The sequence below is a fragment of the Aspergillus viridinutans genome (genome assembly GCF_018404265.1).
Source record: "Aspergillus viridinutans IFM 47045 DNA, scaffold_6, whole genome shotgun sequence".
In the NCBI taxonomy this organism is placed as follows: domain Eukaryota; kingdom Fungi; phylum Ascomycota; class Eurotiomycetes; order Eurotiales; family Aspergillaceae; genus Aspergillus; species Aspergillus viridinutans.
Window position 1 is genome coordinate 2,230,202 of NW_025091222.1, and position 27,739 is coordinate 2,257,940.

At 49.8% G+C, this 27,739-nt stretch overlaps 12 protein-coding genes and 1 non-coding gene across 13 annotated transcripts; 7 read left to right on the forward strand and 6 right to left on the reverse strand.

Annotated features, from left to right (window-relative positions):
• Positions 1-230: 230 nt before the first annotated feature.
• On the forward strand, positions 231-1,115 carry Aspvir_008443 (uncharacterized protein; the record flags this gene model as incomplete). Its single annotated transcript, XM_043271613.1, has 1 exon — positions 231-1,115. The coding sequence occupies one exon, from the start codon at positions 231-233 to the stop codon at positions 1,113-1,115; it is 885 nt and encodes a 294-aa protein (XP_043127548.1).
• Positions 1,116-1,625: 510 nt separating this feature from the next.
• Positions 1,626-2,789, forward strand: Aspvir_008444 (uncharacterized protein; the record flags this gene model as incomplete). Its single annotated transcript, XM_043271614.1, has 1 exon — positions 1,626-2,789. One exon carries the CDS (start codon positions 1,626-1,628, stop codon positions 2,787-2,789), a length of 1,164 nt encoding a protein of 387 aa, XP_043127549.1.
• Positions 2,790-3,449: 660 nt separating this feature from the next.
• Aspvir_008445 (uncharacterized protein) lies at positions 3,450-5,108 on the reverse strand (the record flags this gene model as incomplete). The annotated part of the gene is made up of 4 exons (XM_043271615.1): positions 3,450-3,705; positions 3,787-3,964; positions 4,017-4,810; positions 4,861-5,108. 4 exons carry the CDS (start codon positions 5,106-5,108, stop codon positions 3,450-3,452), a joined length of 1,476 nt encoding a protein of 491 aa, XP_043127550.1.
• A 624-nt stretch (positions 5,109-5,732) lies between these two features.
• On the reverse strand, positions 5,733-10,153 carry Aspvir_008446 (ABC transporter ATP-binding protein; the record flags this gene model as incomplete). The annotated part of the gene is made up of 10 exons (XM_043271616.1): positions 5,733-6,843; positions 6,894-7,423; positions 7,471-7,643; positions 7,698-8,262; positions 8,308-8,905; positions 8,964-9,565; positions 9,615-9,669; positions 9,720-9,835; positions 9,897-9,974; positions 10,025-10,153. The coding sequence occupies 10 exons, from the start codon at positions 10,151-10,153 to the stop codon at positions 5,733-5,735; spliced, it is 3,957 nt and encodes a 1,318-aa protein (XP_043127551.1).
• A 1,248-nt stretch (positions 10,154-11,401) lies between these two features.
• Aspvir_008447 (uncharacterized protein) lies at positions 11,402-12,100 on the reverse strand (the record flags this gene model as incomplete). Its single annotated transcript, XM_043271617.1, has 1 exon — positions 11,402-12,100. The coding sequence occupies one exon, from the start codon at positions 12,098-12,100 to the stop codon at positions 11,402-11,404; it is 699 nt and encodes a 232-aa protein (XP_043127552.1).
• Positions 12,101-13,420: 1,320 nt separating this feature from the next.
• On the forward strand, positions 13,421-13,883 carry Aspvir_008448 (uncharacterized protein; the record flags this gene model as incomplete). The annotated part of the gene is made up of 2 exons (XM_043271618.1): positions 13,421-13,704; positions 13,757-13,883. The coding sequence occupies 2 exons, from the start codon at positions 13,421-13,423 to the stop codon at positions 13,881-13,883; spliced, it is 411 nt and encodes a 136-aa protein (XP_043127553.1).
• Positions 13,884-14,667: 784 nt separating this feature from the next.
• Positions 14,668-15,698, forward strand: Aspvir_008449 (transcription factor domain-containing protein; the record flags this gene model as incomplete). Its single annotated transcript, XM_043271619.1, has 3 exons — positions 14,668-15,147; positions 15,206-15,423; positions 15,482-15,698. The coding sequence occupies 3 exons, from the start codon at positions 14,668-14,670 to the stop codon at positions 15,696-15,698; spliced, it is 915 nt and encodes a 304-aa protein (XP_043127554.1).
• A 318-nt stretch (positions 15,699-16,016) lies between these two features.
• Aspvir_008450 (MAPEG family protein) lies at positions 16,017-16,576 on the reverse strand (the record flags this gene model as incomplete). The annotated part of the gene is made up of 3 exons (XM_043271620.1): positions 16,017-16,226; positions 16,278-16,401; positions 16,455-16,576. 3 exons carry the CDS (start codon positions 16,574-16,576, stop codon positions 16,017-16,019), a joined length of 456 nt encoding a protein of 151 aa, XP_043127555.1.
• A 491-nt stretch (positions 16,577-17,067) lies between these two features.
• Positions 17,068-19,281, forward strand: Aspvir_008451 (uncharacterized protein; the record flags this gene model as incomplete). The annotated part of the gene is made up of 5 exons (XM_043271621.1): positions 17,068-17,170; positions 17,216-18,273; positions 18,433-18,681; positions 18,732-18,868; positions 18,930-19,281. 5 exons carry the CDS (start codon positions 17,068-17,070, stop codon positions 19,279-19,281), a joined length of 1,899 nt encoding a protein of 632 aa, XP_043127556.1.
• Positions 19,282-19,429: 148 nt separating this feature from the next.
• Aspvir_008452 (putative GABA permease) lies at positions 19,430-21,252 on the reverse strand (the record flags this gene model as incomplete). The annotated part of the gene is made up of 5 exons (XM_043271622.1): positions 19,430-20,220; positions 20,274-20,642; positions 20,755-20,837; positions 20,897-21,081; positions 21,133-21,252. 5 exons carry the CDS (start codon positions 21,250-21,252, stop codon positions 19,430-19,432), a joined length of 1,548 nt encoding a protein of 515 aa, XP_043127557.1.
• Positions 21,253-22,034: 782 nt separating this feature from the next.
• Aspvir_008453 (uncharacterized protein) lies at positions 22,035-23,505 on the forward strand (the record flags this gene model as incomplete). Its single annotated transcript, XM_043271623.1, has 7 exons — positions 22,035-22,220; positions 22,275-22,379; positions 22,443-22,667; positions 22,726-22,868; positions 22,918-22,985; positions 23,036-23,066; positions 23,115-23,505. The coding sequence occupies 7 exons, from the start codon at positions 22,035-22,037 to the stop codon at positions 23,503-23,505; spliced, it is 1,149 nt and encodes a 382-aa protein (XP_043127558.1).
• Positions 23,506-24,216: 711 nt separating this feature from the next.
• Positions 24,217-24,288, reverse strand: Aspvir_008454. The gene has a single exon. It is a non-coding gene; the product is annotated as a tRNA-Arg (tRNA).
• Positions 24,289-25,353: 1,065 nt separating this feature from the next.
• Aspvir_008455 (Zn(II)2Cys6 transcription factor) lies at positions 25,354-27,550 on the forward strand (the record flags this gene model as incomplete). Its single annotated transcript, XM_043271624.1, has 5 exons — positions 25,354-25,544; positions 25,599-25,865; positions 25,913-26,493; positions 26,546-26,986; positions 27,033-27,550. The coding sequence occupies 5 exons, from the start codon at positions 25,354-25,356 to the stop codon at positions 27,548-27,550; spliced, it is 1,998 nt and encodes a 665-aa protein (XP_043127559.1).
• Positions 27,551-27,739: the final 189 nt, after the last annotated feature.

A 27,739-nucleotide genomic window follows, 5' to 3' on the forward strand; every position in this document is an offset into this window, starting at 1 on the left:
TAGATTAAATATATTCTAAGCGTATTCCTAGTAAAATCTCTAGGTCCTGGAAGGTTGTGCCCTAGGCAATAGAAACGGCTCCCTTTGCATCGACCCTCGTCACCTGCAACGATGTCGACCAATAAGAGCTGGCTTTTAGAAAGAACACGAGTCGCATTCCTCTTCTCCCCACCCCTCTGCCCAAAGGTGCAAGCCATACAATTGCCACTAAGGTATTAAATATTCACAGGATGGCCGATCCATCTGGCGGTGTTCCTTTTGTGATGCAAAATCTGCAAGAAGGGAACCGATATATCAAAAAAGGCAACATCTTGCTCCCATGCCCTTCATTCGAAAAGCCCGAAGACATCTTAAACCTTCCCCCTGATGAAGAGGTTATTATCGTTCTCGGCAGACAGATGGGCAGGGTTGTACTTGAGTATGACTTCTCCATCGTGAGAAAATCTGGGCATGGAGTGCGACCGCCTGAGGCTGAAGCAATGAGACTTGTATCTAGGCATACCTCCGTTCCTTCGCCTGAAGTGATTTTTACACACTTTTATGGTGACCGTGGAAGTATCGACATGACTCGTATTCCAGGAATGCGTCTAGAAAAGAAGTGGGATACACTGGATGAGAAGAGCAAAGAGTTCGTCTGTCTGCAAGTCTGGGACATGATTTCCAAAATACGCGCCATCCCGCGTCCACCAGAGCTCGAGGGTCCTTTCCAATGCCTCGCCGATGGGTCTCTATCAAGGGACGCACTGCTCGCGGATCTGCAAGATCCGGGCCGACCCCTGATGAATGATTCAGATCTGCGAAGTCGCATATACGAGCGCTATCTTCACTTTGGAGGAAGCCGATACGAACGCGAGTTGCCTGACATGCTGCCACGCTCTGACTGTAGTGTGTTCACGCACGCCGATATTGCACCTCGCAATATTATGGTTGATGAACAGAACACAGTCACGGGTATTCTTGACTGGGAATGGGCGGGATGGTACCCGGATTATTGGGAGTATGCGCAGATCATGAGGCCTGCTTTCGAGGGTGACTTCAAAGAGTGGATGGACCTGACTGCACCTCAGAGATGGGATATCAGTGGGATTAATGCCGCCAGGCGGGTCTTGTTTTAACTTCGCCATATACGACCGAATGCGTTTGTAAGGTGACGAGGGGCCCTATTTCTGTCCTAGGCACGAGCATATCCAACACAGTCGCTATCCATAATTGGTTTACTCTGCAGAAGACCCCATGTCAAACAAATGCGTGGACACTGTATAGGGTTGTCTCCTACTAGTGAACGAATTCCTACCACCTCTTTCATAATTACCATTTTCGCAGACGCTCACATAAAGGGCTAGTTACTTGCCAGTATTTCGTACATTTTGGATTAACTAGTCGAAATGTGGGAAGGTTCCAGGGTGAGGCTTAGTATAAATCCCCTCTTCTTGTGAACTTCCTCGTGATTTCCACCCCTTTCTCCACCCTTCCTGCTCTTCCACGCGATTTCTATTACGCCTTCAGATCCTTGAGGTCAACCCCCGGGTAATCACCAACCAACGGATACTAATTTTCGCCGCCAGTCATTTGAGACATTTCACGCCTCTTTGATTCGGCAATCCCGGCCTTGAAATACCACTATTATGAAGCGCCTCACTGACCGTCTGGAGTTCGATTACTCTGTCGGAGACATGTCGCTCGGTCTAAACCCCCGGCGACACTGCTTTTATAATCTTCTGCCTGAGCTTCAACGTACAATCGTACATTACTTGGACTTCTGGGACCAAGTCGCGCTGGTTGAAAGCCACCTATTGGCTCCAGAATTCGTCATTGGAACCAGGCGTATAAGTGAGTACGATGAAGATGGCAACAGTCTTTTACATGTCGCGGTGAAACAGAATTATGAGAGAGCTATAAAGTTCCTACTTTCTGCTGGTGCTCCCGTCGGCGCAAAAAGCGAAGCGAAATGGGATCATAGGGCCACCCCCTTAATACTCGCTTCGCAGCGAGGCAACCCTTCTGTTGTAAAGATGCTCTTAGACAGCGGGGCCTCTGTCAACGAGTGGAATTATAGCGGGGTATATCCGCTCCACTATGCTTCAGAAAACGGACATACCAGCGTTGTTCAGCTGCTTCTTGAGTCTAGCGCCAAACAAGAATCCAACTATGATGTTGGGACACCTCTCCACCTCGCCGCCAGCAATGGACATGCAGATGTGGTACGTGTCTTGATATCCCATGGAGCGGAATTAGCCTCGTTGCGCCGCGGAGTAACAGCGCTCTGGCTTGCTGTCGCAAATTGTCACCCCGATTGTGTCAGAATTCTTCTAGAGGCAGGGGCCGCTGAATATGAACCTCGAGACTCCGCCTGGACCTGGCCTCTTCTGCATCTGGCTGCCACGGGACCCCACTTGTCGTGGGTAGATGGCTTGGTTCTGGAACCGAGTGTCGAAAAGATTACCCGTCCTCCAGCTCTGACCTGGAAACCGGAGGAAAAGCAGTCATGGGCTGAAATTATACGGCTCCTTGTCACATCAGGTGTCGATGTTAACGAGGGATTTCAGTCAATAACGCCACTGCACCTTGCTGCTCTGGTCGGTAATTATCCTGGAGTGGAAATCTTGCTAAATGCAGGGGCCGATGTCCTTTCAAGAAACACATATGGTCGTTCGGCGCTTATTTTTGCTTGTCTCTTGGACCACAAAGATATCGCCCATCGACTCTTAAACGCAAAGCGAGAAAGAACAAATGAGAAGAAACCAGTGATAGGCCCTAAACCGAAATTAATAGCGAGGTGTCGTCAGTAGCATATGCACCCGTCACTATTGGGAAAATGTGTAAGTAGGCTGCCCTCGAGGCGTGTGACTTTGATACCGTTGTGCTCAGTCGCCATTCAAGGACGGTGAATAACAGGCATTTCATGAAGCCTCACTTCCGCCTCATTCGCATTCGACGTAGCCCAGGACATCGGTGTCCGGCCAACAGAGTAATCCACCTTCCAGTCTCACCACTTCCACGCATCCCTCACTCGCAAGACGAGAGCATCCGGTTGCAGCCCAGGACAATGGTGTATAATCCTATATTAGATGGCACACTTTTAGAGCTTATTCCTCACATTATGTTAGATATTTGTCTTTCTGCAAGCTCTTAATGCTAGATAAGCTCTAAGGCCTAGCACACTAGCTTACCCCCTAAGTCTTGCGTTTTAGCACGGTAGCTAAGGCCTCATGAGCCTATACTCTATATCACAGGTAAAGATTGTCAGCATAGAGAGATACCCCCTGAAAGATTGCTGCTGAATCAGATAGCCATGGAGGCTCGGTCTATCTATTCCTGATATTTGATAAATCCACGAACAATCATATCTGAAGTGAGTATATCGGCCACCTGCCCCAATGACGCATGGCAACTATCCACTAGACTGTGCGTGATCATCCAATTGACACGACAGGCTATAAGCAAGTACTCTACGACCGCACCGCAGTCAGCGCCCTCATCCGCTGCGGCTGAACTATCACTAGCAAGGGTACACGAGCCACGACACATAGCACAAACGCCAGTAACGAATTGCCCCAACCGTAGCCGAGAGTGGCGTACATGTACGGCGCGGCGACAGGCAAAAAGGCTCCCGCGATGTAGCGCAGAGGCAGCACAGCCGCGACAGCAGAGGCGGCACGGTCGCCGAAGATGTCAACCAAGTAGTTCATGATTGGGGTGGTGCTACTGGATAGCGAAAAGCCGCAGAGGACCGTCGCAACGGTTGGCACGATTCAGTGAAGGTGCTGTTGAAGAGACCAGCCGTACAGGAGCAGGCCGACGGGGAAGGCGAGCATGCCGGGGATGATGGGGATGAGACGGTTGTCCGGACGGGGGACGGTGGCGGTGTCATCATCGTCGACGGGCTTGGAGAACGGCAGACCCCGCTGTAGGAAGTAGTCGAGAGTAAAGTTGCACATTAGAGCCCCGCTCAGCGTGCCGATTGCTGCGGGTATGTTAGGGTTAGCTTGACCGGAGGGCTGGAAGGGTAGACTTACTCAGCGCTATGTAGACGAGGCCGGATTGACTCTCGGAGAAGCCGTAGACGTCCTGGAAGATGGTGGCAAGGGTAGCGGCCATAAGCGAAATATATGCGAATAGCACGGCCAGATACAGGCCCATAAGCACAGCAATGCGGCAGCTGCTTAAAATGGCAAAGGGACGGATCACAAGGAGAGCTAGCGCCTTGACCGTGTCCATGTTCCACCCTGTGATATACTTCGACATTAAGCTCACCCTTTCCTCGTTCGAGCTGGCCTTTCTTAGCGCTTTCCTGCGGATTGCCGGGACATATGACTCCTTCGAGACAAGTGCCGTGAGGATTGAGACTCCACCAGTGATGATGGCCATCAGCCAGAACGTCCACCGCCAGCTGAGGTATTGCGTAATGTATCCTCCTGCTATGGGCCCCACGGCACTGCCCAGGATGGGAATCATACTCGTGATGGACATGGCAGACCCACGCTTCTTGATCGAAAATAGATCGCCCGTGATAGCCGGGTTCAGGCAAATGGAGGCTATGGATGAACCAGCGAGGAACCGGAACACAATGACCATGGAGAGACTGGTACTAAAGCCCGCAATCATGGTAATGATCAGGAATAACCCGTTAAAAAAGTGACACACTGGCACGCGTCCAAGCCGTTCGGACAGTGGACCTATATAGAGCGGTGAGATGACCTGGCTAAGGTTCGGTACCGTGATGTAGATGACAGAAAGAAAGCTGTCATGGTTGCCAAAGTCCTCAGCAATGGCAGAACTTGCAGGCGCGCAGATGACGAGCGACATGTTGCTGACTGCGTTAGTAAATCTTATATGCTGACACAGACTTTAGGGGCGTACACCATTAGGGACATCAAGGACAAGACGACCACAATCATCCATTTGCGCTTGCTTGGCCAGTTCTGCGGCAGCAAGGGATTAGTATCATCCGCATCTGGCGCAGCCTGTCCTGATTGCTTCTCTGGACACTGATGTTCCGTGGCTGTAGAGAGGCCAGACGGCGTACATGGCGGAGGCACACCCCTAGTCCCAGCTGAGGACTCGCTGGACGCAATGACCATTAAGGGTGCGGCTTTCCGTTCTGCCATTGAGAAAAGCAAGAGTAATGAGTTATTTCCAGCAGATGAAAGGCATAAGGAGAGAGAGTCTGAACCTCCGATAGGAGTGAAATCTAATATTGACTGTCAGTGGGCGATGACGTGACGTTTTGTAGTGTAGTATCGTTAGTCCGTAGCCCAGTCTAGACACTTGTAATTCGTCCAGATGGGATTGGATCTTGTGATGCTAATTCCGGAGCCCTAATGGAGCAGTTTTCGAGGCTAAGAACAAAATAAGACGAAAATATCCATTATTGGGGTGAGCAGGGGTCTTTATATGGGCTAAGGCGACATGTGGGGTTGTCGGCTTACATACTTACATCGGCTGATTAGCGACAATATCAATTCCCTGTTTGGGAACTTTTCACGAGTCCCAGCACTGTTTGGTGAGAGTAGTGTGGAACAATGGGGTACTGGGTGAAAAGGCAGATGGCAGGATGAGGATGAATGATATCGGTCACTAGGTTGACTGAATAAGAGCGGCAGGATTGCCAAAAGGTACTATAGAGGGAGGGTTAGGCGTTTGAGGGAGTATAAATCAGAGTGGACGGTTTAATGTTAGGAACTGAGGGGTAAACTATATTACAATAAAGTGCTCCCACCGATAGAGCAAAGCTAGCTGACCATCCCTAAACTACTGCTAACAGCAGTATGCAGTCGTGTGTGGATGGTATCACCTGTCAAGCGCATGCTCCTGACACTACGAATACCACAGTTAGTGAGACTTGATGTCAAAAAACGAAGGCTACTTACCATTTGCCAATACGTCCCCTTAGCCCGAAGCAGTTCCTGGTGCGTCCCCTGTTCAACGATCCGAGACGCTTGGCCAGCATGGCTTGCCCCGAAAACAAAGATGGTATCCGCCTTCTGGATAGTAGCCAATCGATGAGCAACCGCAACGATCGTCAGGCTCCTCTTCCGGGCCAGGCGTTCCATAGCACCCTGCACCACCTTTTCTGACTGGGAGTCCAGGCTCGAGGTTGCCTCGTCCAGAAGCAGGAGCGATGGCTTCCGGAGCAAGGCACGCGCAATACAGAGTCTTTGGCGCTGGCCACCGCTGAGCGATGTCTGTGCTTTGATCCCGAGCTCGGTGGCGTAGCCTTCTGGAAGCGATGTGATGAAATCATGGATCTCTGCGTCTTTGCAAGCTTGGATCAATTCCTCCTCGGTGAACTCGGACTGGTCGAGGCCGAGGGTGACGTTCTCGCGGATACTGCCTTCGAAGAGGCGTGGTTCTTGGGCGACCAGCGATAGTGCCCTGCGGTAGGATGTCGTTTCAAGGGTACGGATGTCTTCGCCGTTGAAAAGGATCACGCCCTGAGAGGGACTGTAGAATCTCTCGAGGAGTGAGATCACGGTGGTTTTCCCGCAGCCAGATGGTCCAACGAAGGCGACAAACTGTCCGCTCTGGATACTGACATTAAGCCCGGTGAAAAGAGGGACATCCTGTGAAGCGTATCTAAAAGCAACGTCACGGAATTCGACACCAGCCCCTGTCCGGTCACCGCTACGCACGAGTTCTTTCTTTTCGATGCTGGCTGCACTGAGCTCACCTAATTGCGGCCGCGAGTTCAATATCCTGTTCGCGGACGCAGCGGCTTGAGCAAAGTTGGATGCGAAGCTGAAAAACTGGCCGGCCGATTGTCCGCCCTGGATGATCGCCATGAATATAACGAAGAATGAGGTCGGTTGGTACTCCCTGGAGGCGAGAAGCTGCCCACCATACCTGTCACCGTCAGTAACATTCTATTGTAGCTATCAGGCAGTGATACGAACCAGAAAGTGAGTGCCATCGCACACAACTCCACGCTGTCTGAGAAAGCGAAGATCAAAGTTGCGTATCTCGCCTTCCGGAAAGCCTTCTTCTGTTGTTCCCGCAAGAGTTGGGTGTATCGATCGAGGATGGCGTCCTCCATCGTCAATGATGAAACTGTGCGGAACGCATCGATGGCTTCCGCTGCAAACTGCGAGCTACCTGCATAGACCTCGGCGTTCATTGCCTCGAACTGCAGTTCGTATCTGATGCGCATAAAGGCGGCCAGGAACGTGCATGGTAAGGCCGCAAATACCGTCACCAGACTCAGCTTCCACCCAAAGGAAAAGGCAATCGCAATGCAACCAATCATGCTAAACGTCGAGATGAGAGGGAATGCACCATTGAGACCGATGAGCTCTTGAACCTGCTTTGGATCGGTGGCTAGTCGGGAAACAATGGAGCCAGAAGCGTTTTCGCTCAAATCATGAAAGGGTATGGGCTTCCCTAGAATGTTTTGAAAATATTCCTTTCGGCAGGCTTCGGATATCCTCTATGTGGAATTAGCGTGAGCAGCACAAATGGGACATATGCACCTACCACTGAGAGAGAATTGGCAGTGAATCCTACAGTAGAGTAAAGAACCCCCACGCCGAGCGCCAGCAAAAAGAACATCAAGGCCCAGAAATTGGCGGCATCAACCAGCTTTTGGCCCGTAAACTGAAACACTTGGATGAGCTTCGCGAACAACCAGCTCTGAAGCGGAAACGCCGCTATTTCGAACGATATTTAGCTCAAACCCATATAGCGTTCAGGATTAGACTTACTTCCAGCCCCAGCTGTGCTGATGAGGAGCGCCACGTAGAACGGCCAACGCGCACGTTGCTCATATAACAGCAGCCCGATAGTCCTAATAAACCCCCGGCTTTTGTCTCGGGCGTTCCCTTCATCGTTCACTTTCTCTTGCAGAGACATGGTGGGAGACTTGGCCTCTTCTTGTAATTCCAGCATCGCGTTACCTGTGTGACTGTCGTCTTCTGCCAACAGCTCAAGCCTCTGGGCGTTGACAAGGTCGCGGTATACTCCGCCCTCTCGCTGGAGGAGCTCATCGTGTGTTCCCTCCTCGACGTTCACACCTCCTTTCATAACAACTATATGATCTGCTCGTCGAATGGTGGAGAGTCGATGTGCAATCATGATGGTTGTGCGGTTTCTGGAAACCCTATCCAGGGCCGCCTGTACAATCTTCTCGCCGCGAACGTCGATAGCACTCGTCGCCTCGTCTAATATCAAGATTTTGGGTTCTTTCACGATGCTCCGAGCGATTGCAATGCGCTGTCGTTGCCCCCCACTCAATTTGATACCGCTCTGCCCCACGATGGTTGCATAGCCCTGTCGCAGTCAGACATGCCTGGTTATTCCAAGGGACCGACATACTTCTGGTAAACGCTGGATGAACTCATCAGCAAAGGCCTCTCTGCAGGCCTTTTCTATCAGTTCTCCCTTCACACTGTCAGGCTCTTTTTCCCACTTTGTTCCGATAAGGCCAAAGGCAACATTGTTGAAGATAGTATCGTTGAAAAGGAAAGGCTCCTGCTGGACGAGTCCAATCTGTGATCTCCACCACTTCAGGTCCAGACTGTTGATATCATGCGGCCCCGCATAGATACTTCCTTGGTTGCGGTCTTCTGGACTCATCGCCAACTGATACCATCGTTCTATCAGCGCAACGATTGTACTTTTCCCTGAACCAGAGGGACCAACTAATGCGGTCGTTTTCCCATTCTGAAACCGAAGGTCTAGTCCCTTGAGAACAGGGACGTCCGGCCGGGTAGGGTACGTGAAGCGCACGTCTCGAAAGATTATGTCAACGTGGGCTGAGGCCTGGGGTTCACGAAGGCCCCCGGCCTCCACTTTTTCGGAATCGATCAACTCAAAGAATGAACCCGCAGCGCTGGCGGCTTTGGACACGATAATCAGCGGCGATGCGATGTTCCCTAATACACTTACCACGATCATGACCGAAAAGAACACCCTGTTGATTTATTAGAGGGTAACCAGGCCGAGGAATCGAAGCGAGAGGATAGACCTACGTGATGACTGTGTTGATCTCCTTGATATGGCCCTCCCTGTATAACTTTAAACCAAACCAGAAGGCGAGGGAAAAGCTAGCGTATAGGGCGAAAAACACCATAGCAAAGTGGATGCCTATGATAAAAGACAACCCCTGTCCACGTTTCCGTGTTTCTTCGACCCAGGTGGCATATCTTTTGGAAAGACTTTCCTGAGCGCCGAGGGAAACCACGGTCCGAATAGACCCAAATACCTCGGCAGCTATGGACGAATGCTTCTCATCTGCCTTGTCAATCCTCTGCTGAATCTTCGTCATAAGCGGTAGAGTCACACTGCAGCTGACGACAACGAAAAGAAGCGCAGAACTTGTGACGAGAGTCAAGGCCCACGAATACTTGAAGGCGATGATGAATGCTGCGATTAAAAGGGCGACGGATTGGAAAAGAATGGCGAGCTTGTCCGATATGCTCTGCTGGATTGTATTGGACAGCGTCGTGATTGTATTCGTGACTGTGCCCACGGAAACTTGGTCGACTTTACTGATCGGTTGGGAGAAGAGGGCTTGGACATATTCCAGACGAATAACAGCTGATACTCGGAGACCAGTGACGCGAAAGCAGAACTGCAATGGTGAGAATATATTCATCGTTCTCTGTCAGGTTTCCACCTACCATGGAGAAGTAAGTCAGGCAGAATTTTGCTATGAACAGGTACACAATGTACAGACTGTTCTAAAGTCAGCGCATGAAACGAGAATTCGTATTTTGCCCCCCTACCTCAGTTTATTGACAGACGATTTGAATTGCGCTTCGGTGACATTTGTGCCGGGCATGAAATATCGACTGAATTCACCAACAAGGTTCCCAAACACAATGTTCATCAGTGGTAAAGGCTGGTTGAAGATGTGAGTTATAAAGCTTTGTCTTTTTCAATGCAGCTCTCAAGTAACATACAACACCGGACGCAATAGCAGATATCAATGCCACGGCTAGTACCAGGCGATCCTTCCCCGTTGCGTAGGAAAGGGCTCTCTGTAGTCTTGTCAGTGGCATAGCAAGCAACCCTGGGAGAAACGTCATACGAAATAGTTTCCCAGCGAGGCAGTCTGCGCGGAATTTCCATCATTTTTCCCTTCGCTCTTATCTTGTTCTTCCAGCACTGCTTGTTCATCGGTCGCACTTGTTGCAGGGTTGTCTTCGGAGCTACCCATTGTGAAGTACGCTGGGAATGAGTCGCAGACAAGAAACCATCTTTTAAGAGATGAACAGGACAGAGGATGAGAATTTCATTAAATAGATAAGTCATCAACAAATCGAAAGCAGTTGAATACGAGTTACCCAAAAGAGAAAGACGTGGCGTTCCAGGCAGCATCAAAGCGTTATATGTGGAGGGGCGAGGGGTCGTGAGGAAATATACCCTCTATTAGCACGGTTAACTCCAGGATAAGCATAATACATCCGCTATAGGACAGGGTAATAGCGTCGAAGGGGATAGTAATAATAATAATGAGCTTAAAAGGAAGCTCTACTCCGTACATGGCCGGACATTCGGGGATTTGTGGAAATCCGCGCACCTGAGGCACGATGCATCCGGGCTTTCGGACTCTGCGAATTCCCCGCTGATCTTTCGTACCTCCTTCAACCTCCTGATACTTCGACGATTACTGTTGTATTGACAGACAGAAAAGCCAGGGACTTTCCCAGCATGGAAGCTTTCTCATTTAAACGCAGTTTCTACCCAACCTCAGAGACTAGAACGAAATTCCTCTCCCAGGAGGTTTTTATCCATGTCGTTCACAGTTATCCCGTTTAGCTCGCTCAGCAATTGCTACATCGCCATTGGTGCTGGGTGAGACAGACATCCACTATTGCCAAAGGCCATACCATAACCCATGAATTACGACGCAAATAACCATACGCCACCGGGCGATGGAGGATGGCTCGATGGGAGTTCTCATTTCATTGCTCACTTCCTCTCTGTTTCCTTCCTCTTCGCTACCTTCTCCGCTACTTCCTGCCCCGTGGATTCTTTCATCCAAAAGCATTTTTGCGTGCGAGGCCAATTCTGAAACGGTGGCATATTTGTTATGCCAGCATTTATCGATGACATCGTCAACCAGTGGATTTCCATCCAGTTTTGGAACATCCATGTTCTGTAGTAGGTCCATGACCTTCGGAACATGCTCATAAGGGTCCTCTGTAAGACAATGATCCCCATAAACCTCGAAGTCGTAGTTTATAAAGTAGAACAAGGAACCGAGGGCGAATTGCTCTGTCCGAGGGCTTCTCCTTGACCCGTCTCCTTGCAATTGAGTATTCTGCCATACGGAGCAATACAAGCTTCATAAGTTGTCCCCGATTTCGGCCGTGCAATCAAAGTCGGATAGCTTTAGGCTGCGATCAAGTGAGATGTTTTCTGGTTGTAGGTCTGCTCCCTGCATGCTATCCCCGATGGCAAACTAACCCTTCATGTACCGATCAAGCGCTTCTTTCGCGTCAGTGAAATTGCCTCTCCAGCAACCTACTATGATGTTCCCGCCGAACGAACCAGAGACATCAGGGAAGACGTGGTTTTTGTATCGAGATTCAATCTCATGGTCTACCTCGTGCTGCCGTTGGATTTGTGCTTTGATCACACCCGGATCATCGGATTTGGGCCCAGCAAGTTCGCTATATGGGGCCTTTCCAGCAACTAGCTCGTATAGCGTAGACCCTAAAGCAAAGATGTCGGAGGCTTCAGTGTTCGGAAGGTCATAATCTCGTGGCAGGCAATGTGATGCTTTCTCGTAGCCTAGTGCTAGGTGACCTGGGCACTGAGAAGAGTTAAAGTCGCCAAGTCGTAAATTTAATTTGTCATCCACGAAAAACTGCCGGAGTGCGAGATCCGAATGAATGACACCATGGCTGTGAATAACGACGACAGCTTCCAGGATCTGCTGGAACCATTTCGATCGAAGTTCGGCAGTGATCGTGTTTTTCTGACAATAATTCGCAAGATCACCATGCTGATAGTATTTGATGTCGATATAGTCAGATCTGCCTCTGGAGAGCCTTTCAGCAATTCGCGGATGAACGCCGAGGATTTCATAAACCATAGCTTCGCGGATGATCGGTCGCATATCTTCTTCACTCTCACTGCGGGGGACCTTTCTGATCATCTTGTCGTCCAAAAGGTATACTTCTGCAAAGATTCCAATGATCAAGAGCTTGTGATTATCTGGGCGTTGCGCGGCTCGTCGAATAATGATCTTGTGAGAAGCATCTCCAGAAGACCAGCCGACGTCCTAAGGAGACAAGTGAGAAAACAATTCCCTGCGCCTAATGACCCAAACTCACAGATTGCAATCGCTCTTCGTCATCCTTGTGTTGATGACTTCCCCATTTTGCCGTTGAAGAAAATGAAAGGAATAGGCGTCTAAGAGGCCAGGAAGCACAACTGGAAATATTTGAAATGAAGTGCCAAAAGGTGGACTATATAGGCCATTGCAACTATCGCAGTACCCTCATGCTGGAAAAAATAAGGAGTAAAGGAAGATAGAATAAGGTAAGACTTCCCATGGGAAACCAGCATCACTTTAAGTGAAGGGGGAATGATGACTACTCACTACAGGGCAACTTTTAAATGCACGTGACCTATCACACGATGCAGTATGATTGGTAGAACCTTGCAAGGTCGACGCTAATTTAGTTAACTTATCTTGTTAAGTTAGTCTCGTGACTTAATGCCTGAGGCTGGAGACCCAGCAATCATTTCTCTCGAAGAGGTGGAACGTGAAGCTATTCAGAGAGGGCACGCCCTATCTATATGGCTCGAGGAAGATGTGCGCATATTGAATCATGGCGTCTCAAAATACAAGACCCAACACGTAATATAAGTGCTTCCCAAGGTTGGCTCCCAAGCGTCGAAATGAGAGAAAATCGAACCTTCTCATATCACGTGACTGAAACCCAGCGATTTCATGCCTGATGCCCAGCCACTGGAACCATCTTTACCCCCTCCCCCTCCATTCCAGCGACCTGGAAACATTTTAGCCTATGGTTATTTCATCGATTCTTCTCGGGGTAAGTAATGAAACCTGCTTGCGCGAGATATTGATCCTTTGGTTGACCTTCAAAAAGGCACTCGTTGCTAATTCTCAGTGCCTTCCTCGGTAGTTGCGACTCCTATCAATATAACTCACGACAAACTTCCCCGTCCCGCCGAAGATATTCGCAATGAGATCAAAGAAATGATACCCGAGACAGCTTCGTCACATCAACCTCCTGAGGGTCAAGCGAGCGTTCTCGAAGTAGACGAACATGGGACCAAAACTTATGGACGACGGTTACTTATGGATAAGATATCGCTTATGAGGGATGAGATGAAGATTAGTGATTGGTCTGAGAACCTACCGCCTAAATCAATGAACATAAAAAACCCATCACCCCAGCTTTCTGTGGCATAACCTCGTCACATTTCTCTTTCTCTACCGACCAAGATGAGTGGACCCAAACGGGTCATTCTACGTCTATCGGAATCGGATCTGAATCCGGATGATGTCTATGAACCAGTTCGGTTATACCTCGAAAAACATGGACACTCCTCAGACGAGCTTGCAACTGAACGTCATTTTATTCATGTCCAGCCGCCTAACCCCCATATTCTCCAAAATGACCCCAAAATCCATATTGTTATTGATCTCGAGAAAGATCAATTTTCTGGACCTCTTGATAGCAATTTTCCACATGATCTGCACCGCATCCGTCGCAAGGACGATAAATTGTGCGTGCGAGAGCTGTCGTTCTTTTAGAAAATTACCTAACTTGTTACATAGGGAGATTTATGCTTATCGTGAGGGCGCTTGGTTGGAAAATTTCAAACGACAAATTCGCCACTTCACAGATGGATGTTATCCCTGGGGCATGACCACCATGGATAGTCGTAAGCGCGATGCCTCTTGATAAACCGCGAAATACGGAAGTCGCCAGGTGAAATGTTACTCTAATGATGCACACTCAGATGGCTTCTTGAATAGGGCATGTTTGGCTAAGGGAACTTAGCAATGGTACTAAAATTTAACGGAAAATAGTAACCTACACTCATGGAAATGACGTGCCCGACATCTCTTGCACCAGGATGCAAGCAAGTTGGGCCAGTCAGTGTAGCTAAGTACCAATTTAGACAGGTAACAAAGAAGAAGAGACGGAGAGACCTCATGAGCGAGTGGCGTCCGATACTACGAGTCTGTATGCCTATTCTTGTAATGCAACATACAGAATGAATGACATGATGCCTCCAATTTGAAAAGTCCCACAGCTTTGTCTCAGGTTCAAGAAATCGAGAGTGAAAGAACTTATATACCTGCCCTCCCATCAATCCGTGGTAATATCCAAATTCTACAAACATTCTATCGGTATGGGCGCTCTGGTATGCTAAGGACCTTTTCCTTTATAGATTGCCAATCAGTTTGCCGCTAGTCCGCCGGACAGCTCCCCCCGAGCGATACTACGTCAAGGCTCATTTATTACAGTGTGCTGCTTCAAGGGGTTTTTATGGATCCGGATAACACCGTGGAAAGGGGTGGCATCGTAAAATCCCTTTACCACACAAGCATTGAACTCGTAGACAGCTGGTTGGACCAACTGGAGGATACCCAGGAGGACCTATTTGCCGCTTTTCTGATGGTGATTATGAGCTTGAAACGTTCTTGTGAGCTCACTTGCTGACGATTTTTAACAGATATCGATGACGCTGGAAGGCTGCAATACTGAACTCTCATGGAAGGTCTTTGGTCATGCCTGCAGCATTGCAAGAGCTCTTGGATATTTCTCCATCGATGGGAACCATAAAGGACCCGAGGGTCATATCTGTCCAGCTCAGGAATCCTCTGAACATAGGAATGAGGTCGAGCGAAATCGAATGCGATTCGAATTTTGGCACCTTCTCCGGACCGACTGCCTTTTTCGTATCTCATTCGGTAAGCCAGCGCTGCTCCCTGAAGGGTCATGGGCGGTTAATCTCCCTGACCCCTCGATCACTGGCGTTGATGATGCATCGACGCACTTTATTCAAATACACTTCCTGGCATCGATGCGTCTTACATTAGTTGTCCTGAAATACTTGGACTGGGTGAATGCCGAATCCGATCAGAATTCAGCTACATACGATAGTTGGCTGGACGGTCTTATCGCCGAGGTGGAAGCAATCTTGTCTGACTGGAACGTAGTAAGTCACCATTCAGTTCCGTACTGTTGATGTAGTCCATTCGGCTTACGCAGTACAGGAGGAGCTCATGAGCACAACCAAAGCTCTCATCGACACGTGGTTCTGTGCAGACATTCTATTCACAAGCTACAAGATCATTATCGTCCTTTCCCAGGCCAAGAAATGCAACCGGGACAGTGACCACTTGCCACGACACACAGTAGACCTCACCAGAAAGTCTTTAAAAGTGTTTCAATCTCTCATGGGTTCGACGGTGCGGGCTTTCTGGGGCATCAGGTACGTCACCTATGACCTAGCATATCTGGGTTTGTCTGCTTACAACTATATCCTGCAGTATTCTGTTACTCCACCAATTCATATTTTTCTTCCTTTTATGTATGGACATAATCGATTGCCAAGAGACGGGAAATAATGAAGAAAGCCTCGCCTTAGTGGCATGGGTCAACGAGATTGCTGTAAAGGTAGCGGAGAAGCGGCCGGAGCTGGGACTGACTACCCTTGTGACAAGATTAATGACTGCTGCTTGTGAACAAGTGCATCTGGGGCGCTAACAGCGGAATGCGTTTTGATTACTGGAAATTGTTTATAACATAAGGGAACATGTATATAGGACAATCCTTGCGACTCGGCAAACATGGTGAGTCTGATGAGTAGTAGGTCCTACTTGCTCTATCTCCTACGAGGTGAATAGATGCATTATCCATAGCTAGGGCTACCGTTCGCCAATGCTACTCAGAGTATGGGGTGACTTTTTCAATCTCAAAGACTGCTTTCCACTGCTTTCTTCTCAAATATACAATAGACATATTATCTACTTTCTGAAAAACGCCGAGGCAACTGCTGTTACATCAGACAACATCCCATCATCGTCACTCACCATTGTTCAGAGCCCGTCCAGCCTGGATCAATCCCCAAATCGGGATCGATATGCTCCATGCCCACACACCCGTACGCAAATAGCTGATAGCCTCAGACTTGGCTCCCATGTACAAAGCCGTATACAAGAGTCGGATGCCGATATACTCCAAGGAAAGCGTGTTCAAGTCGCCCGAGGGAAGTTTAGCCAGGTTTCCAGCGAGCTGCGTGATATGCGTTAGTTTCATACTATTTCTTGAGAATGTCTGCCTTACCATTGCAGCAGCGAAAAGAGGCAATCCTTCCATCGCATTCAGATGTGCGCCTCGGGCTTTGGCGAGCTGCTGCCAGATCTCGGCTGGCAGGCGGCCTTTGAGATTGGACAGGTTCTCGCGCGGTCTGTATCATTTTATTAGCTGTCATGCTGTTTTAACACAGTTGCTTAAGCATACACAACGTTTGTAGCGTGTTCCTTGGCATTGGCCATCATCTTGACATAGTAATAGCCGTGAGGGAACAGACCAACGGCGTATGCCGCGGCAATCGAATGGATGGAGTAATTGTTCTGAGACATTGAGAATTGTGTCTTGAGGACTCACTATATTAACAATGTTATGATTTTCTAAGATAAGATTGATGATGATGTTCTGATGCCCCTACATCTCGAATTCATCGGCCTTATATAGCCCTTTCTCGAGACTATAACCTCATGAAGGTCCAACATAACGTTGGTCTCGAACATAACATGCAGCTTGGCCTGCTTAATATGAACAAGCCGACGAATACGAGACGTCTGTAAATTCCCATTGCATCGTCCAATCACGGTCAAGGCGTTAGGTGATTGTCGTGTTCGTAACTATCGCCACGCATTCTACCAGCAATTTTCGCCGCATGGCCTACTGAAACCTCATCACTAAGTGCGTGGCCATAAGCATAACGTTATGATTCCCCGCTCATTCTTCTTGTCCTAGTTTGGCCTCATCTCGCAGACTTCTTCTCTCACATCTCTGTCACAACTCCAGTCTACTTTTCTCTGAGAAACAACCCTCTTGATTGGCCGATAAAATGCCAAACAAGCGTAAGCGAGATGTTCCCGCCGTACCGGACATCACCGAGGACCCGGCGGAGCGAAAACGAGTCCTGGGCGTGCTAGCTCAAAGAAGATACCGTATGTAGTGGGAGCCTATTTCTGGATCGATGCTGACTCCTGCAGGCGAGAGAAAGAGACAGCAATGGCAGACTCTGCAGGGTCGAGCGGAGAATCGCTCTGGATCAGAGGACGGGCAAACCCAAGTCGGGGACGCTTCGCTGCCTTTGAAAGCAGGTGTTGAAACCAGAACCACCTTAGACTCGACAGGAGACAGTGTCTCACAGAGTGTCTCACAGACAATGGAGGATATCTCATTTAACACCGATGGCCCTTGGGCTGTCCCCTCCCAAATTATGCCCGAACTCAGCGATCAAAGCATGGACCTTATTCCAGATGCACTTTCTCCAAGCCAATTCCTCTCATTCCCGCAATCTCCACTATTGCCTGTAGTTCCTGCTCAGGACATGACCACAATGCCGGTGTCTGCGGCAGAGAATCGATTCTCCTATTTTTCACCAACAGCTTTCTTCCCGGCTCTGCTACCCTCATTTGCGTCCACTCAGAGCGCCAACATCCCTGGAGGTGATTGCAGTCTCTCGGACAGGCTGCAGACATACCAGTCTGCGACCTTCTCCTTCCCAGATGATCATCTGCTGGACATCCCCTCTCTCACACTTCTCAATGCCGCAATGAAGGTAGCTCAGCGGTTGAATATTGCCGGCATACTGTGGGACCTCACGGCCACGAGCCCATTCTACCAAGGACCCGAGAGCCAGGCGATCTCCTCGCCACCGTCTCTCTCATCTGGCGCCTCATCGCCATCCTCAACACAATTCAGCCTCAACGGAGCCGACGATGCCATTGAGCTTCCCCGTCATCTTCAACCGACCATCTCTCAGCGGCTCATCCCTCATCATCCCATCCTGGATCTCCTTCCCTGGCCGAGTACCCGGGATAAACTCATCCAGGTGTTCCATCTACCGCCGGAGATGCGTCCAAAGTCTGCGCAGGATCCCATTGGTCTTCTTCGGTTCGTTTATGATATGGAAGACGTTAGTGGAGAGGGAATCAAAGTGCGGGGAGGAGATCCATTCGCACCTCAGGCATGGGAGGTTGGACAGGTGGTTTTCGAGCGGTGGTGGTGGGCTTTTGACGGGCAGATTGTAGAGCGCAGTAATTGGGTGAGGATAGGGAGGGGGGAGAATCAATTGACAATGAGAATGGAGTAAATATGTCTGTTATTTTACATACTTTGGCTCTTTACATCTATACAACCGTCCAATGGCTTTGTGCAGTGCATAAGATATATGCATCTGTATGACTAATCTAACTTTATGCAGGTCTCAAGTAAGGTTTTCCTCTTCGGTCTTTTGCCCCTGAATCTCATCAAATATTTATCATACCTTCTTTTGCCCTTCTTTTGCATCCCTTTGACCAAGTCTGTCTTTACCTCATCAAAGATAATGCTTGCATCTCAACTTCTCCTCAGCCTGGCTGCTGCCGGCCTGGTCTCAGCCCAGAACACCGTCACCTCCATGTTGATCTACGGCGCAGACCCACAGCCTCTTGTCGCTTCCATCGTCGGTAGTGTAAGCACTCATGTCAATTCCTGATCTCGAACCACATCTCACCTATTTAGGATGCCACCGCAACAACATACAGCATCAATTGCCCCCCAGGCACAGATAGCTCCGACTGCGGCATGGGCCCCGGCCTGACCGTTGTCGCCGGCCCCACGACCACCGTGCTGAAGATGGATGAGCCGGAGGAGGATTTGTAAGTGACTTTGACCTCTGCCAAACAGATAGCTAATGTGCACTAGTCATTGGACCGTCAGGTGCTCTGTTGGCGGGACCACCACCGCCGCGTGTACCGAGACGGCCAGCGGCACGGGGGCGAATTTCCCTGATGTCAGTTCCTCGACCTTTTCCAACGATCTGCCTCTCATGGCGGTGACTATTACGGCTGGGGCTGCAGGTGCGAGTGCGACGCCTGCCACTGCTAGTGCTGCCGCTACTACGGCTGCGACTACCTCTGCCTCTGGAAAGTCTACTGCGTCGAAGGATTCGAGCAAGACTTCCTCCTCCGGCTCGTCGGCTGTGAGTACCGGTGGAATGCCGCGGGTGACTGGTGGTGCTGGTGGGCTTCTTGGTGCTGCTGCGGTGGCTTTAGGTGTGTTTGCTCTGTGATTTCCTGTTGTAGCACACTTGTACGCATGTAGCTTTAAGCTTGAATGAATATCGGAATTATCTGTCCTGTGTAGCAGATATCAAGAAAGTACTGTGCATTACCATTGTATATCTCTCTGCATGGCTATGCCAGATTTTCATCGAAACACTAACGTCGGTCCTCGTGAGAGACAATCGTCGGACCCTGCCACTTCTTCCGTCCGCGCACCACCCAGTCCACACAAGCGAAGATCATGACCGCCCCCAGGACGGGCCCCGCGTAGTTCATATTCTCACGGGTAACGGGGACCTGAGCCGGGAAGGGTAGGAAGATGGACACGTAGATGGCAAAGGCAATCGCAAAGAGGTTGACGGGGAGACCCCAGCGGCCCATGTGGAAGACACCGCGGGGGATGTCCTGCGGCTCGCGGAAGCGCTTGATTACCAGCAGGATTAGGGGGATGATGTACGAGACGTACAGGCCGAGGGTGCTGATGGAGAGGATGGCGTTGAACGCGGCGGTGGACCGGATCTGGATGAACGACAGGAGAACGACCACGGCGGCGACGAGGAACAGAGCTCGAATGGGGATCTTGTGCTTGCGGTCGATGTGGACGAAAAAGTCGCAGAGGGGAAGACCGTTGTCACGAGCGAAAGCCCATGTCAGGCGGGTGACGGATGCCAGGCCGTTGAACAGCGCAATCCAGCCGGGAAGAAGACCCATTGCCATGAGGATGTTGACGGCGGTCTTGGACCCGGTGGCCTGGTAGACGATCGTAAAGATCGGGTATCCCGTCGGGGAGGTCAGCGCCTCCATGTAATCTCCCATGCAGTAGAGGACGGCGATGGCGTATCCGAACGCCATGATGCCGTTGGTGAGCGTTCCCCAGATCATGGATCGTGGTACGGTCTTGGAGGCCATCTTCACCTCCTCGGCCATGTGGGTGACGCCATCCACGCCTATAGATTGTCAGCTGTCTATACATCTCGAACATTATCTCGGAGCTGCTCACCACCCAGGGGCGTCACCACGCCTAGAAGGCCTACAGCCCAAGCTACGCCCGGATTCGACCAGCCGCTGATTCCGCTGACAAAGGTATTCCAGACAAATTCATTGGGATTGTGGGGGGCAAGAGCCACAAGAACTGCAATAGTCACAGGCAGGAAGACGATGGCATGATTCCAGCTGCTACCTCGATGACCGCCATGACCCGCCGGGCATAAATGTTGATAATTATCGGGATGATCAAAACTGCCCAGGTCAACAGCGTGCCCTGGTATCTCTCGATGTGATAGCTTTCGCGGTTGAACGAAACCAGTCCCAGGATCTGGTTCCCAATGAGGAAGGGCGCCAGGCAGAGCAGGGAACACCAGGAGAAGACCTGCTCACATTAGCAAGATATAGTGTGACGAGCCAACCAGGTTCATCATACCGTAACCCATCCTGTAAGATTGTGAGCTCAAGCCATTTACTGACTACAATAGAAGACATACCCTGAAAGGAACTGAGAAAGAGTCTGTTACTTTTTGGACTCAGATTATAGGTCCAATGATATTGAGCACCTGCTGTCGGATTCCTGTATATCGATTCAATCCGGTCAGCGTGGTATTCGAGAACAGGTGGAAGCCGTCGTACACAGAGGCAAGTTCGGCCAGTGATGCTGCAACAGCTACACTGCCAATTGTGCTAAACATCATGCCATAAACTATTCCTGCTGGTCCGCCATTCAGCAATCCAGCCGCCAAACTTCCTCCCACCGTCTCCCATGAAGCCATCAGGGTGGCTGAAAAGGCCAAAGTCGAGAAGAAATTTAGGTATCTCTATATTTGGATAGTTAGCCAGTGTCATGATCGGCCAGTATTGATACGAACCTCGAGCTGGTTCCTCTGTCGGAGTTCTTTACTCCCAGCTGGAAGGCCATAGTCACCATTGGATCGCGCGCCAGATTGAATGTGGACATTGCCCTTTAACTCGACCTCCTCAAACCCCATTTTGGTAGAGCCTGTTTTGCAGTAACCAGCCAGAGAGACTCGCTTTAAGGAGATAGGAGGGTTCGGAGGAAGAATGATAGAAAAGTTTTAAATAAAGGAAATCATGCGGACAAATATTGACCAGGTAGCCCAAAATCAAGGGGATAAGGGCATCATATGAAATCTGGACCGGCCTACAGTCGACGACAAAGACATTATTAATATTATTATTACTCTTTCTCTTCCTCTTGGCGAGCAATGGTCAGTTCCTTGTCACTGTACCACTAGACATGGGGGCAATCTTCCACGCACTGCCCCTCTGGAGGACAGAGAAACAAGAGCATTGATTCAAATTAACCGGGGCAATCTAGATGGGGCAAACCATCCGATCCTTGTTCGATTAGCTCGACATGAATGGTCTGGACTCTGGAGCTCCAATCCAGCGACTTTAGCGTTGGTCCGGTCACTTTAGAGCAACTTTAGGGGCACTCCGATGCGCCTAAGGGTGCATTAGCAACCTGCGATGGCATGCCCTCGGACTTGCACGAGCGATTTCCTGACATGCGCACACGAGCAAGAACACCAATTCTTAGCCAACTCAAGGAGGACGCAATGATCCCAATCCAATCACCCATCGCTTGTGTTTGCTGCGACAGGGCACCCTTGCTAGATCGTGACTCGATCAAGAAGACCCTAAATCCTTCGGAAAATTTGATGCCGCCATGGAATAAATGAATCATAAAGAGCGCTTCTCATCGCCCAGGGTTGCGTAGCTATGAGGGTCTGCTCGCCTGGGTTTGACAATGGAAGGCGTGTCTCGGACTCCTCCGTTTGCATCAATCACGGACAGTGATCATGGTGCATACCTTCTTCTCGTCAATGTCTCCTTGTTGATTGTGCTGGCCTTCTTCATCGCGGCCAAAATAGGCTCGTCGATCTATCTCAAGCGGCGGCGGACGACGACCAGTTCTCCAATCTACGTCGGAACGGTATGAACTGGTTAGAGTCCAAGCTAAGAGCGACACTGACTGCCAGTCTTCCAGGTTGTTGCCATCATCCAGACAATCATACTCCAGTATGCGGTCAAATACGGGTTGGGAAGGAAGCAGGACTCCGTGAATGCGGACTCTTTCGAAAAGTACAGCAAGGTATTTCAAAAGTGCCAGGTCTGCCAATGCTCTCGTCTAATCTATCTTTGCTTTCGGTGACAGTACAACTACGCCGCTCAGCTGCTTCAGATCATCCCAGTCGCCTTATCCAAACTATCGACGACCCTCTTGGTGCATATACTGACCCCGCGAGGCGGTTTGCAAAAGGCATGTCTTGCCACAATAGGAGCGATTGGCGTCTGGACGGTCTTTGCGCTGTGTGCAATTGCTTTTCAATGTCCTCTGCCAGATACTTGGTTGTATAGACCGGATCGTTGCCCGGCAAAGGTATCTATTAATCTTTCGATGGGCAGCCCACAGCAAAGAGCTCAGCTAATCGTGCCAGGGCGCCTTGATGTATCTAATTGCTGTCATGAACATCCTGACCGACGTGGCCGTCCTCAGCCTTCCCTTCTTCATGATGCACAAGGTGCAGATGTCTCAAGGCAAGAGAGTAAAGATTCTGTGCGCATTTTGCGCAAGAGCACTGTTGGTCGCCCTGCATTGTGAGAGGTATCCAATGCTAACGGAGACACAGCGCCGTCTTACTCACGATCGGACAACTGGCGACACTGCCACAATCCTTGCCTTCATCTGATACCACATGTAAGCTGGCTCCGGCTCCATCGGTCCAGAGGCAGGTCTAACGCGAGCAGGGTCGATTGTCATACCATCAACCTTTGCCCAGTAAGCCATTTCCAAGTCACCGATGGATCGCGCGTCTGACTCCTCCAGAGCAAACATGTACACAAACCTCATCGTCGCCTGCCTACCGACTCTCTACCACATCTTCGCCGGGCTACACTCCGGTCTCATCACGACCCGACTACCAGACAATGTTGAGCTCTCCACGCGACGCAAGGGAAGCAGCTATGGCAAGCAGACGCCGCTCAGCGCCGAAAAACGCCGCAGCATCTATACAGGGTTTGCTTTCGGGAACGGCGACTCCGTAGTGACCACCAACGTCCGTACGGATTCTCGGGAGGGCCGGTTGAGCCGAATCCCCAGTGACGATAGCCAGGGGACCAGCGCCAGCACAAAACAATTGACGATGGAATCACGGAGGGATGGGGTGCTCAAGACAGTGGACATTCACGTTCATGTGGAACACGACTCGGATTCATGATTCTAAAATGCCATTTCCGCTTAGACTAGAAGGCCTCGGCTGGATGTGAATAGAACAGGCTGTCTGGGTACTGTAATCTGTCTTTAATATGGCATGCATGCCGCTTGCAGGGATTTATATAAGCGACGGTCGTGCGCCGCGTGCTAATCCACAATGGAGTACATATTCCGAAGCAGATACAATATATGCTTGCTGCGCGAGTCTCAACACATGTGTCCTCGGTTCCTTCGCGGTTAATAGGTCTCTTGGTTGTGTCAGACAATTGATAGGAAATTTATAGCGACGAGGGATTATCTAGATCCCAGCAGTTCTTGCGACCAGCATCAGACTCTCATAATCTTTCTCCGACAGGAGTAACTCTTATGAAGCATCTATGAGCGCCCTTCAAATATGGGACTGTATCAAATAAGGACGAGAATTAATTGCGTGCAATCATTCTTGGGTTATATGATGATTGCAGGGTCTGTTCTTGACATAAAAATTGGAGAGAAGAATTGACCCCTTCAGGTTGACAAGTCATCTTCGAACTTTGGCTGTCAAAAAAATTAAAAATAAACAAATAAAATAGAGGTCTCGGTCCATTGCTTGGGGAAAAAAAAAATTGATATAGACTCATTATGGTGCATTATTATCGTCAAAAACAAAGATGTAGAGTTAAGGCTTAACGTGGGCAAAAAGGATGGAGTGGACGAGGGGCGGAGAAAGAAAAAAAGCCCTACGTGGGGGTCGAACCCACAACCTTCAGATTAGAAGTCTGACGCGCTACCATTGCGCCAGCAGGGCTGTTGTTATGTTAGCTGGCATTAATTATTGTTAGATAAGGCTGTCTTCCATTACTCCATCATTACCAGGTTTAGTGGTCACGTGGCACAGTCTGTCGCTTCAAGGTCCATGATAAATTCTACTTTGCTCTTAGTTAATCCTCACTGAATAGTGAAGTTGCAAACTCATTTTCATTTTACTCATGACTCAGTGTGCTCTTCCGAGATCCAGCAGCACTTAGAGTCCATCAGCGGTGCAACTTTAGGTACATAAGGACATGGCAGATTGGACTAACATATTCCTGTATATATTCTACAGTGGTCAGGAGATAAACAAGCCATGTGCCAACTGGATTTACGACATGGCCACAACCACCACAATGCTTTAAGCTATGGATTCCCGTCCTATTAGTATAAAGGCATACAATAATTCCTGTTCCCAAGGTTCTAGCCTGGAACGCCGATATGTCCAATGCAGTGGGTGCAGAGTACATCATCATGGAAAAGGTCCCCCGGAGCGCAGATTTTCAAGAAACGGGATGAAATGGGCGAGAGCAATCGGCTCTCGATAATCAAACTGCTCACTCAATGTGAACGTGAACTCTCCGAAATCCAGCTTAGGCTCTAATTGATGGATGTAGTGATCGCTGTATTAGCATGGATGAGGATAGAGAGACCCGAGGAGGATTTACTGATGGCTCGGAGATGGTACTCACGTGACCGGACTTTGTTTCACCCTCTTTTTGTCTTCCATCGACAACTTTAAACGACTACAACATGCCTTTCTCTTTCCTGAGTTTCGGAACTGTATTCTCTTATCTTAGACTGTGCAAATTCACTGGCAGGGGTCTTTAGCACCGTGATCCCTTCTTATAGGCCGAGACCAGAAGATTTCGGATGTTCGGTCTTTCTCCGATGGTGACAACGCTCTCCACATGTTTCTTTGAGTCAGCTCCAGGTAGCAGGTGACTTTTGTTCGATATACTTCACGACCACCAAAGATTGTGATAGTTGAAGTTCCCCTGTATAAATACCCTAGGCTACTAGCATTCGCCTCTGTGATTGCGATTGAACAACCCGCCTCATCATGGAATCACCCAGGGGAACTCCTACCCGTCTCTTCAAGTCATGTCGGCGGTGTCGAAAGCAAAAGATGCGCTGCGATGCGCGTCATCAGATCCCTTGCTCCCGATGTCAGGCCACTGGTCATGACTGTGTAGTGGACACAATCGACAGAGGGCGCAATGAGCGAAGAACCCAGAACAAAGAGCAAACTCGGTATGCTGTCTACAACGAAGACATCGATCATAAAACCTACTGACTCCTATCCAGATTTAACCCCCTTTCTCCAACAAGTTCCACCCTCTCAGTGGGCAGCTTCAACAACCGAGGGTCGACTGGCCAATCCAGCCTTGAGATTCAGCATTTTACGTCTCAGGATATGATGGCTCCCCAGTCAGCAATGCATTCCATGTCGGTCAACCTAGGAGCTCCAAATGAGCAAATATTCATCGGCGAATCCGAAAATGACGACCCGACGAAAGACGTGATTGCAAGAGGAATTATCACCGAGGAGCAAGCTCGCGGCATCTATGAGAGGTACAGTACGTTCACCTAAGCGAGAGAATGATGCTAAAACAGACCAGATTTATGAATGGAAGCAAGAATTTCCTGCCCCTCTTCGACCCTGTGAGGGACACCTATGACTCCATCCGATCTCGGTCATTGTTCTGCTTCACTGTTATAATCTACCTCGCGAGTCGGGCTGTTCCTGAGCTTCGCAGCAACAACCATTTGCAGCGGGTCCTACAAGATGAAGCGCAAAGGCTAGCGGAAGACAGCTTCTTTGAACGACCAACCAAGCTTGAGACTGTCCAAGGAATGATTCTCCTGGCTGCCTATTCCGAAAAGTCTTGGTTCTCGACCGCTCTCATTCTCCGGACGGCACTGGATTCGGGGCTGGAGAAATCTCTGGATAATCTCTTGGCGCAGACAAACACTCCTCGGAGTTACCTATCAGCCACAATAGAGGATCGCATTCTGGTCTGGCAAACACGAACGTGGTTAATCACGTACACTACTGAGCTTGATATCGCTGCGGGGACGGGCAGAAAATCGCGGGTCAATGAGCTTGATGTAGCTAAGCTCCGCAAGTATCTCGACTATCCTCTCTCACTGCCCAGCGATATGCGCACAGTCAGTGTCATTGAAATCCATCAACTTCGAGGTAGTGATATATTTTCTGTCATCCATTAGTCATTGCGGCTAATATAGCACAGCTCGAGCACGACGAACCATAGACAGTACCACCGCGGGGCAGTTGCTGTCCACCGAATTGCCCGCAATCATGCGCCGATTAGAGGAGTGGTGGGAGACTTGGGACAGAATACATGATCGTAAGAAATCGAACGCTCGCCTGGACCGGAGGGACGCTGACTGGGTAGAAAATGGCTTCCACGCTGGGGCCTTTCAGCGCTCTAGCTTGAAATACATGCTGAATTATGCTCGAGTCTATGTCCTCTGCGTCACCATCGCTCGCATCCAGAAACGGCCGTCGTCGGAAGTTCTGCCAGATCCGGAGTCAGACGCTGTGCTAGGACTTTGGAAGTCACTGGTCGAGATCATTATGGGACAAATGGCATTGTTGGTCAATGAAACTGCTTACCGGTGCCAGCTCACCTGGGCTCCGACGTATCCGGCGCTCACTATAGCGTTTATCAGTAGGTTTCCACAACTCTGCCCACTGGCAGGTGCTAACCGGGCTAGCAACATTCGCTGTGCGAGTGGCACGGTGGCATCCGGCTTTGATCGACCAAAGCTTGGTCTTGCAACGAGCGCAGCAAATGAGCGAGATTCTCAAGCTGCCCCCTTATCCGGATATCCATCGGACTGTGTCCATATTCTCCAACTATGCCAGTGCGCTTTTTGCAGAAAGGAGTTCCATAACCAATCAGGGCACCGCAACGTCAAATACTGCAGGATCCTCGATGCAACCAAGGCAGGGTACAGACAATCCGAGGTCTGTCTCTGAGCTGTTTGATATGCCGCATGACCAAGGGCAGGGACAGCCGCTGCAGAGGGATGCACAGACTCACGGAGACTCTCTGTCAGAAGAGGGACGAAATGCGGAAGCTCGATCGGATCCTGCACTACCACGCCTTCTGGGGGAGATGAATATACCCAATTGGACCCTGTCAACCTCTATTGCGGACTCGTTTGATCTGTTCGAGGAGGGGCAGTCGGATGTGTTTGACTTTTTGCCTTCAATGCCCTCCATATCCTAGACAGTAAGGACTACAGTGCATCGTGACCGAGGCGGTTGTCGAATGTGATGAGTGTGAAAAGATGCCATATCAGCTGTGATCGACAGGCCTAGATCAGCAATCTGCCTAGCAAACAAGTCACAAAATCATGTGCCATTCCCAAATCCCCTCAATCCCGTCCAGTCACAAGCAGCTTTTATGGTCGATCAG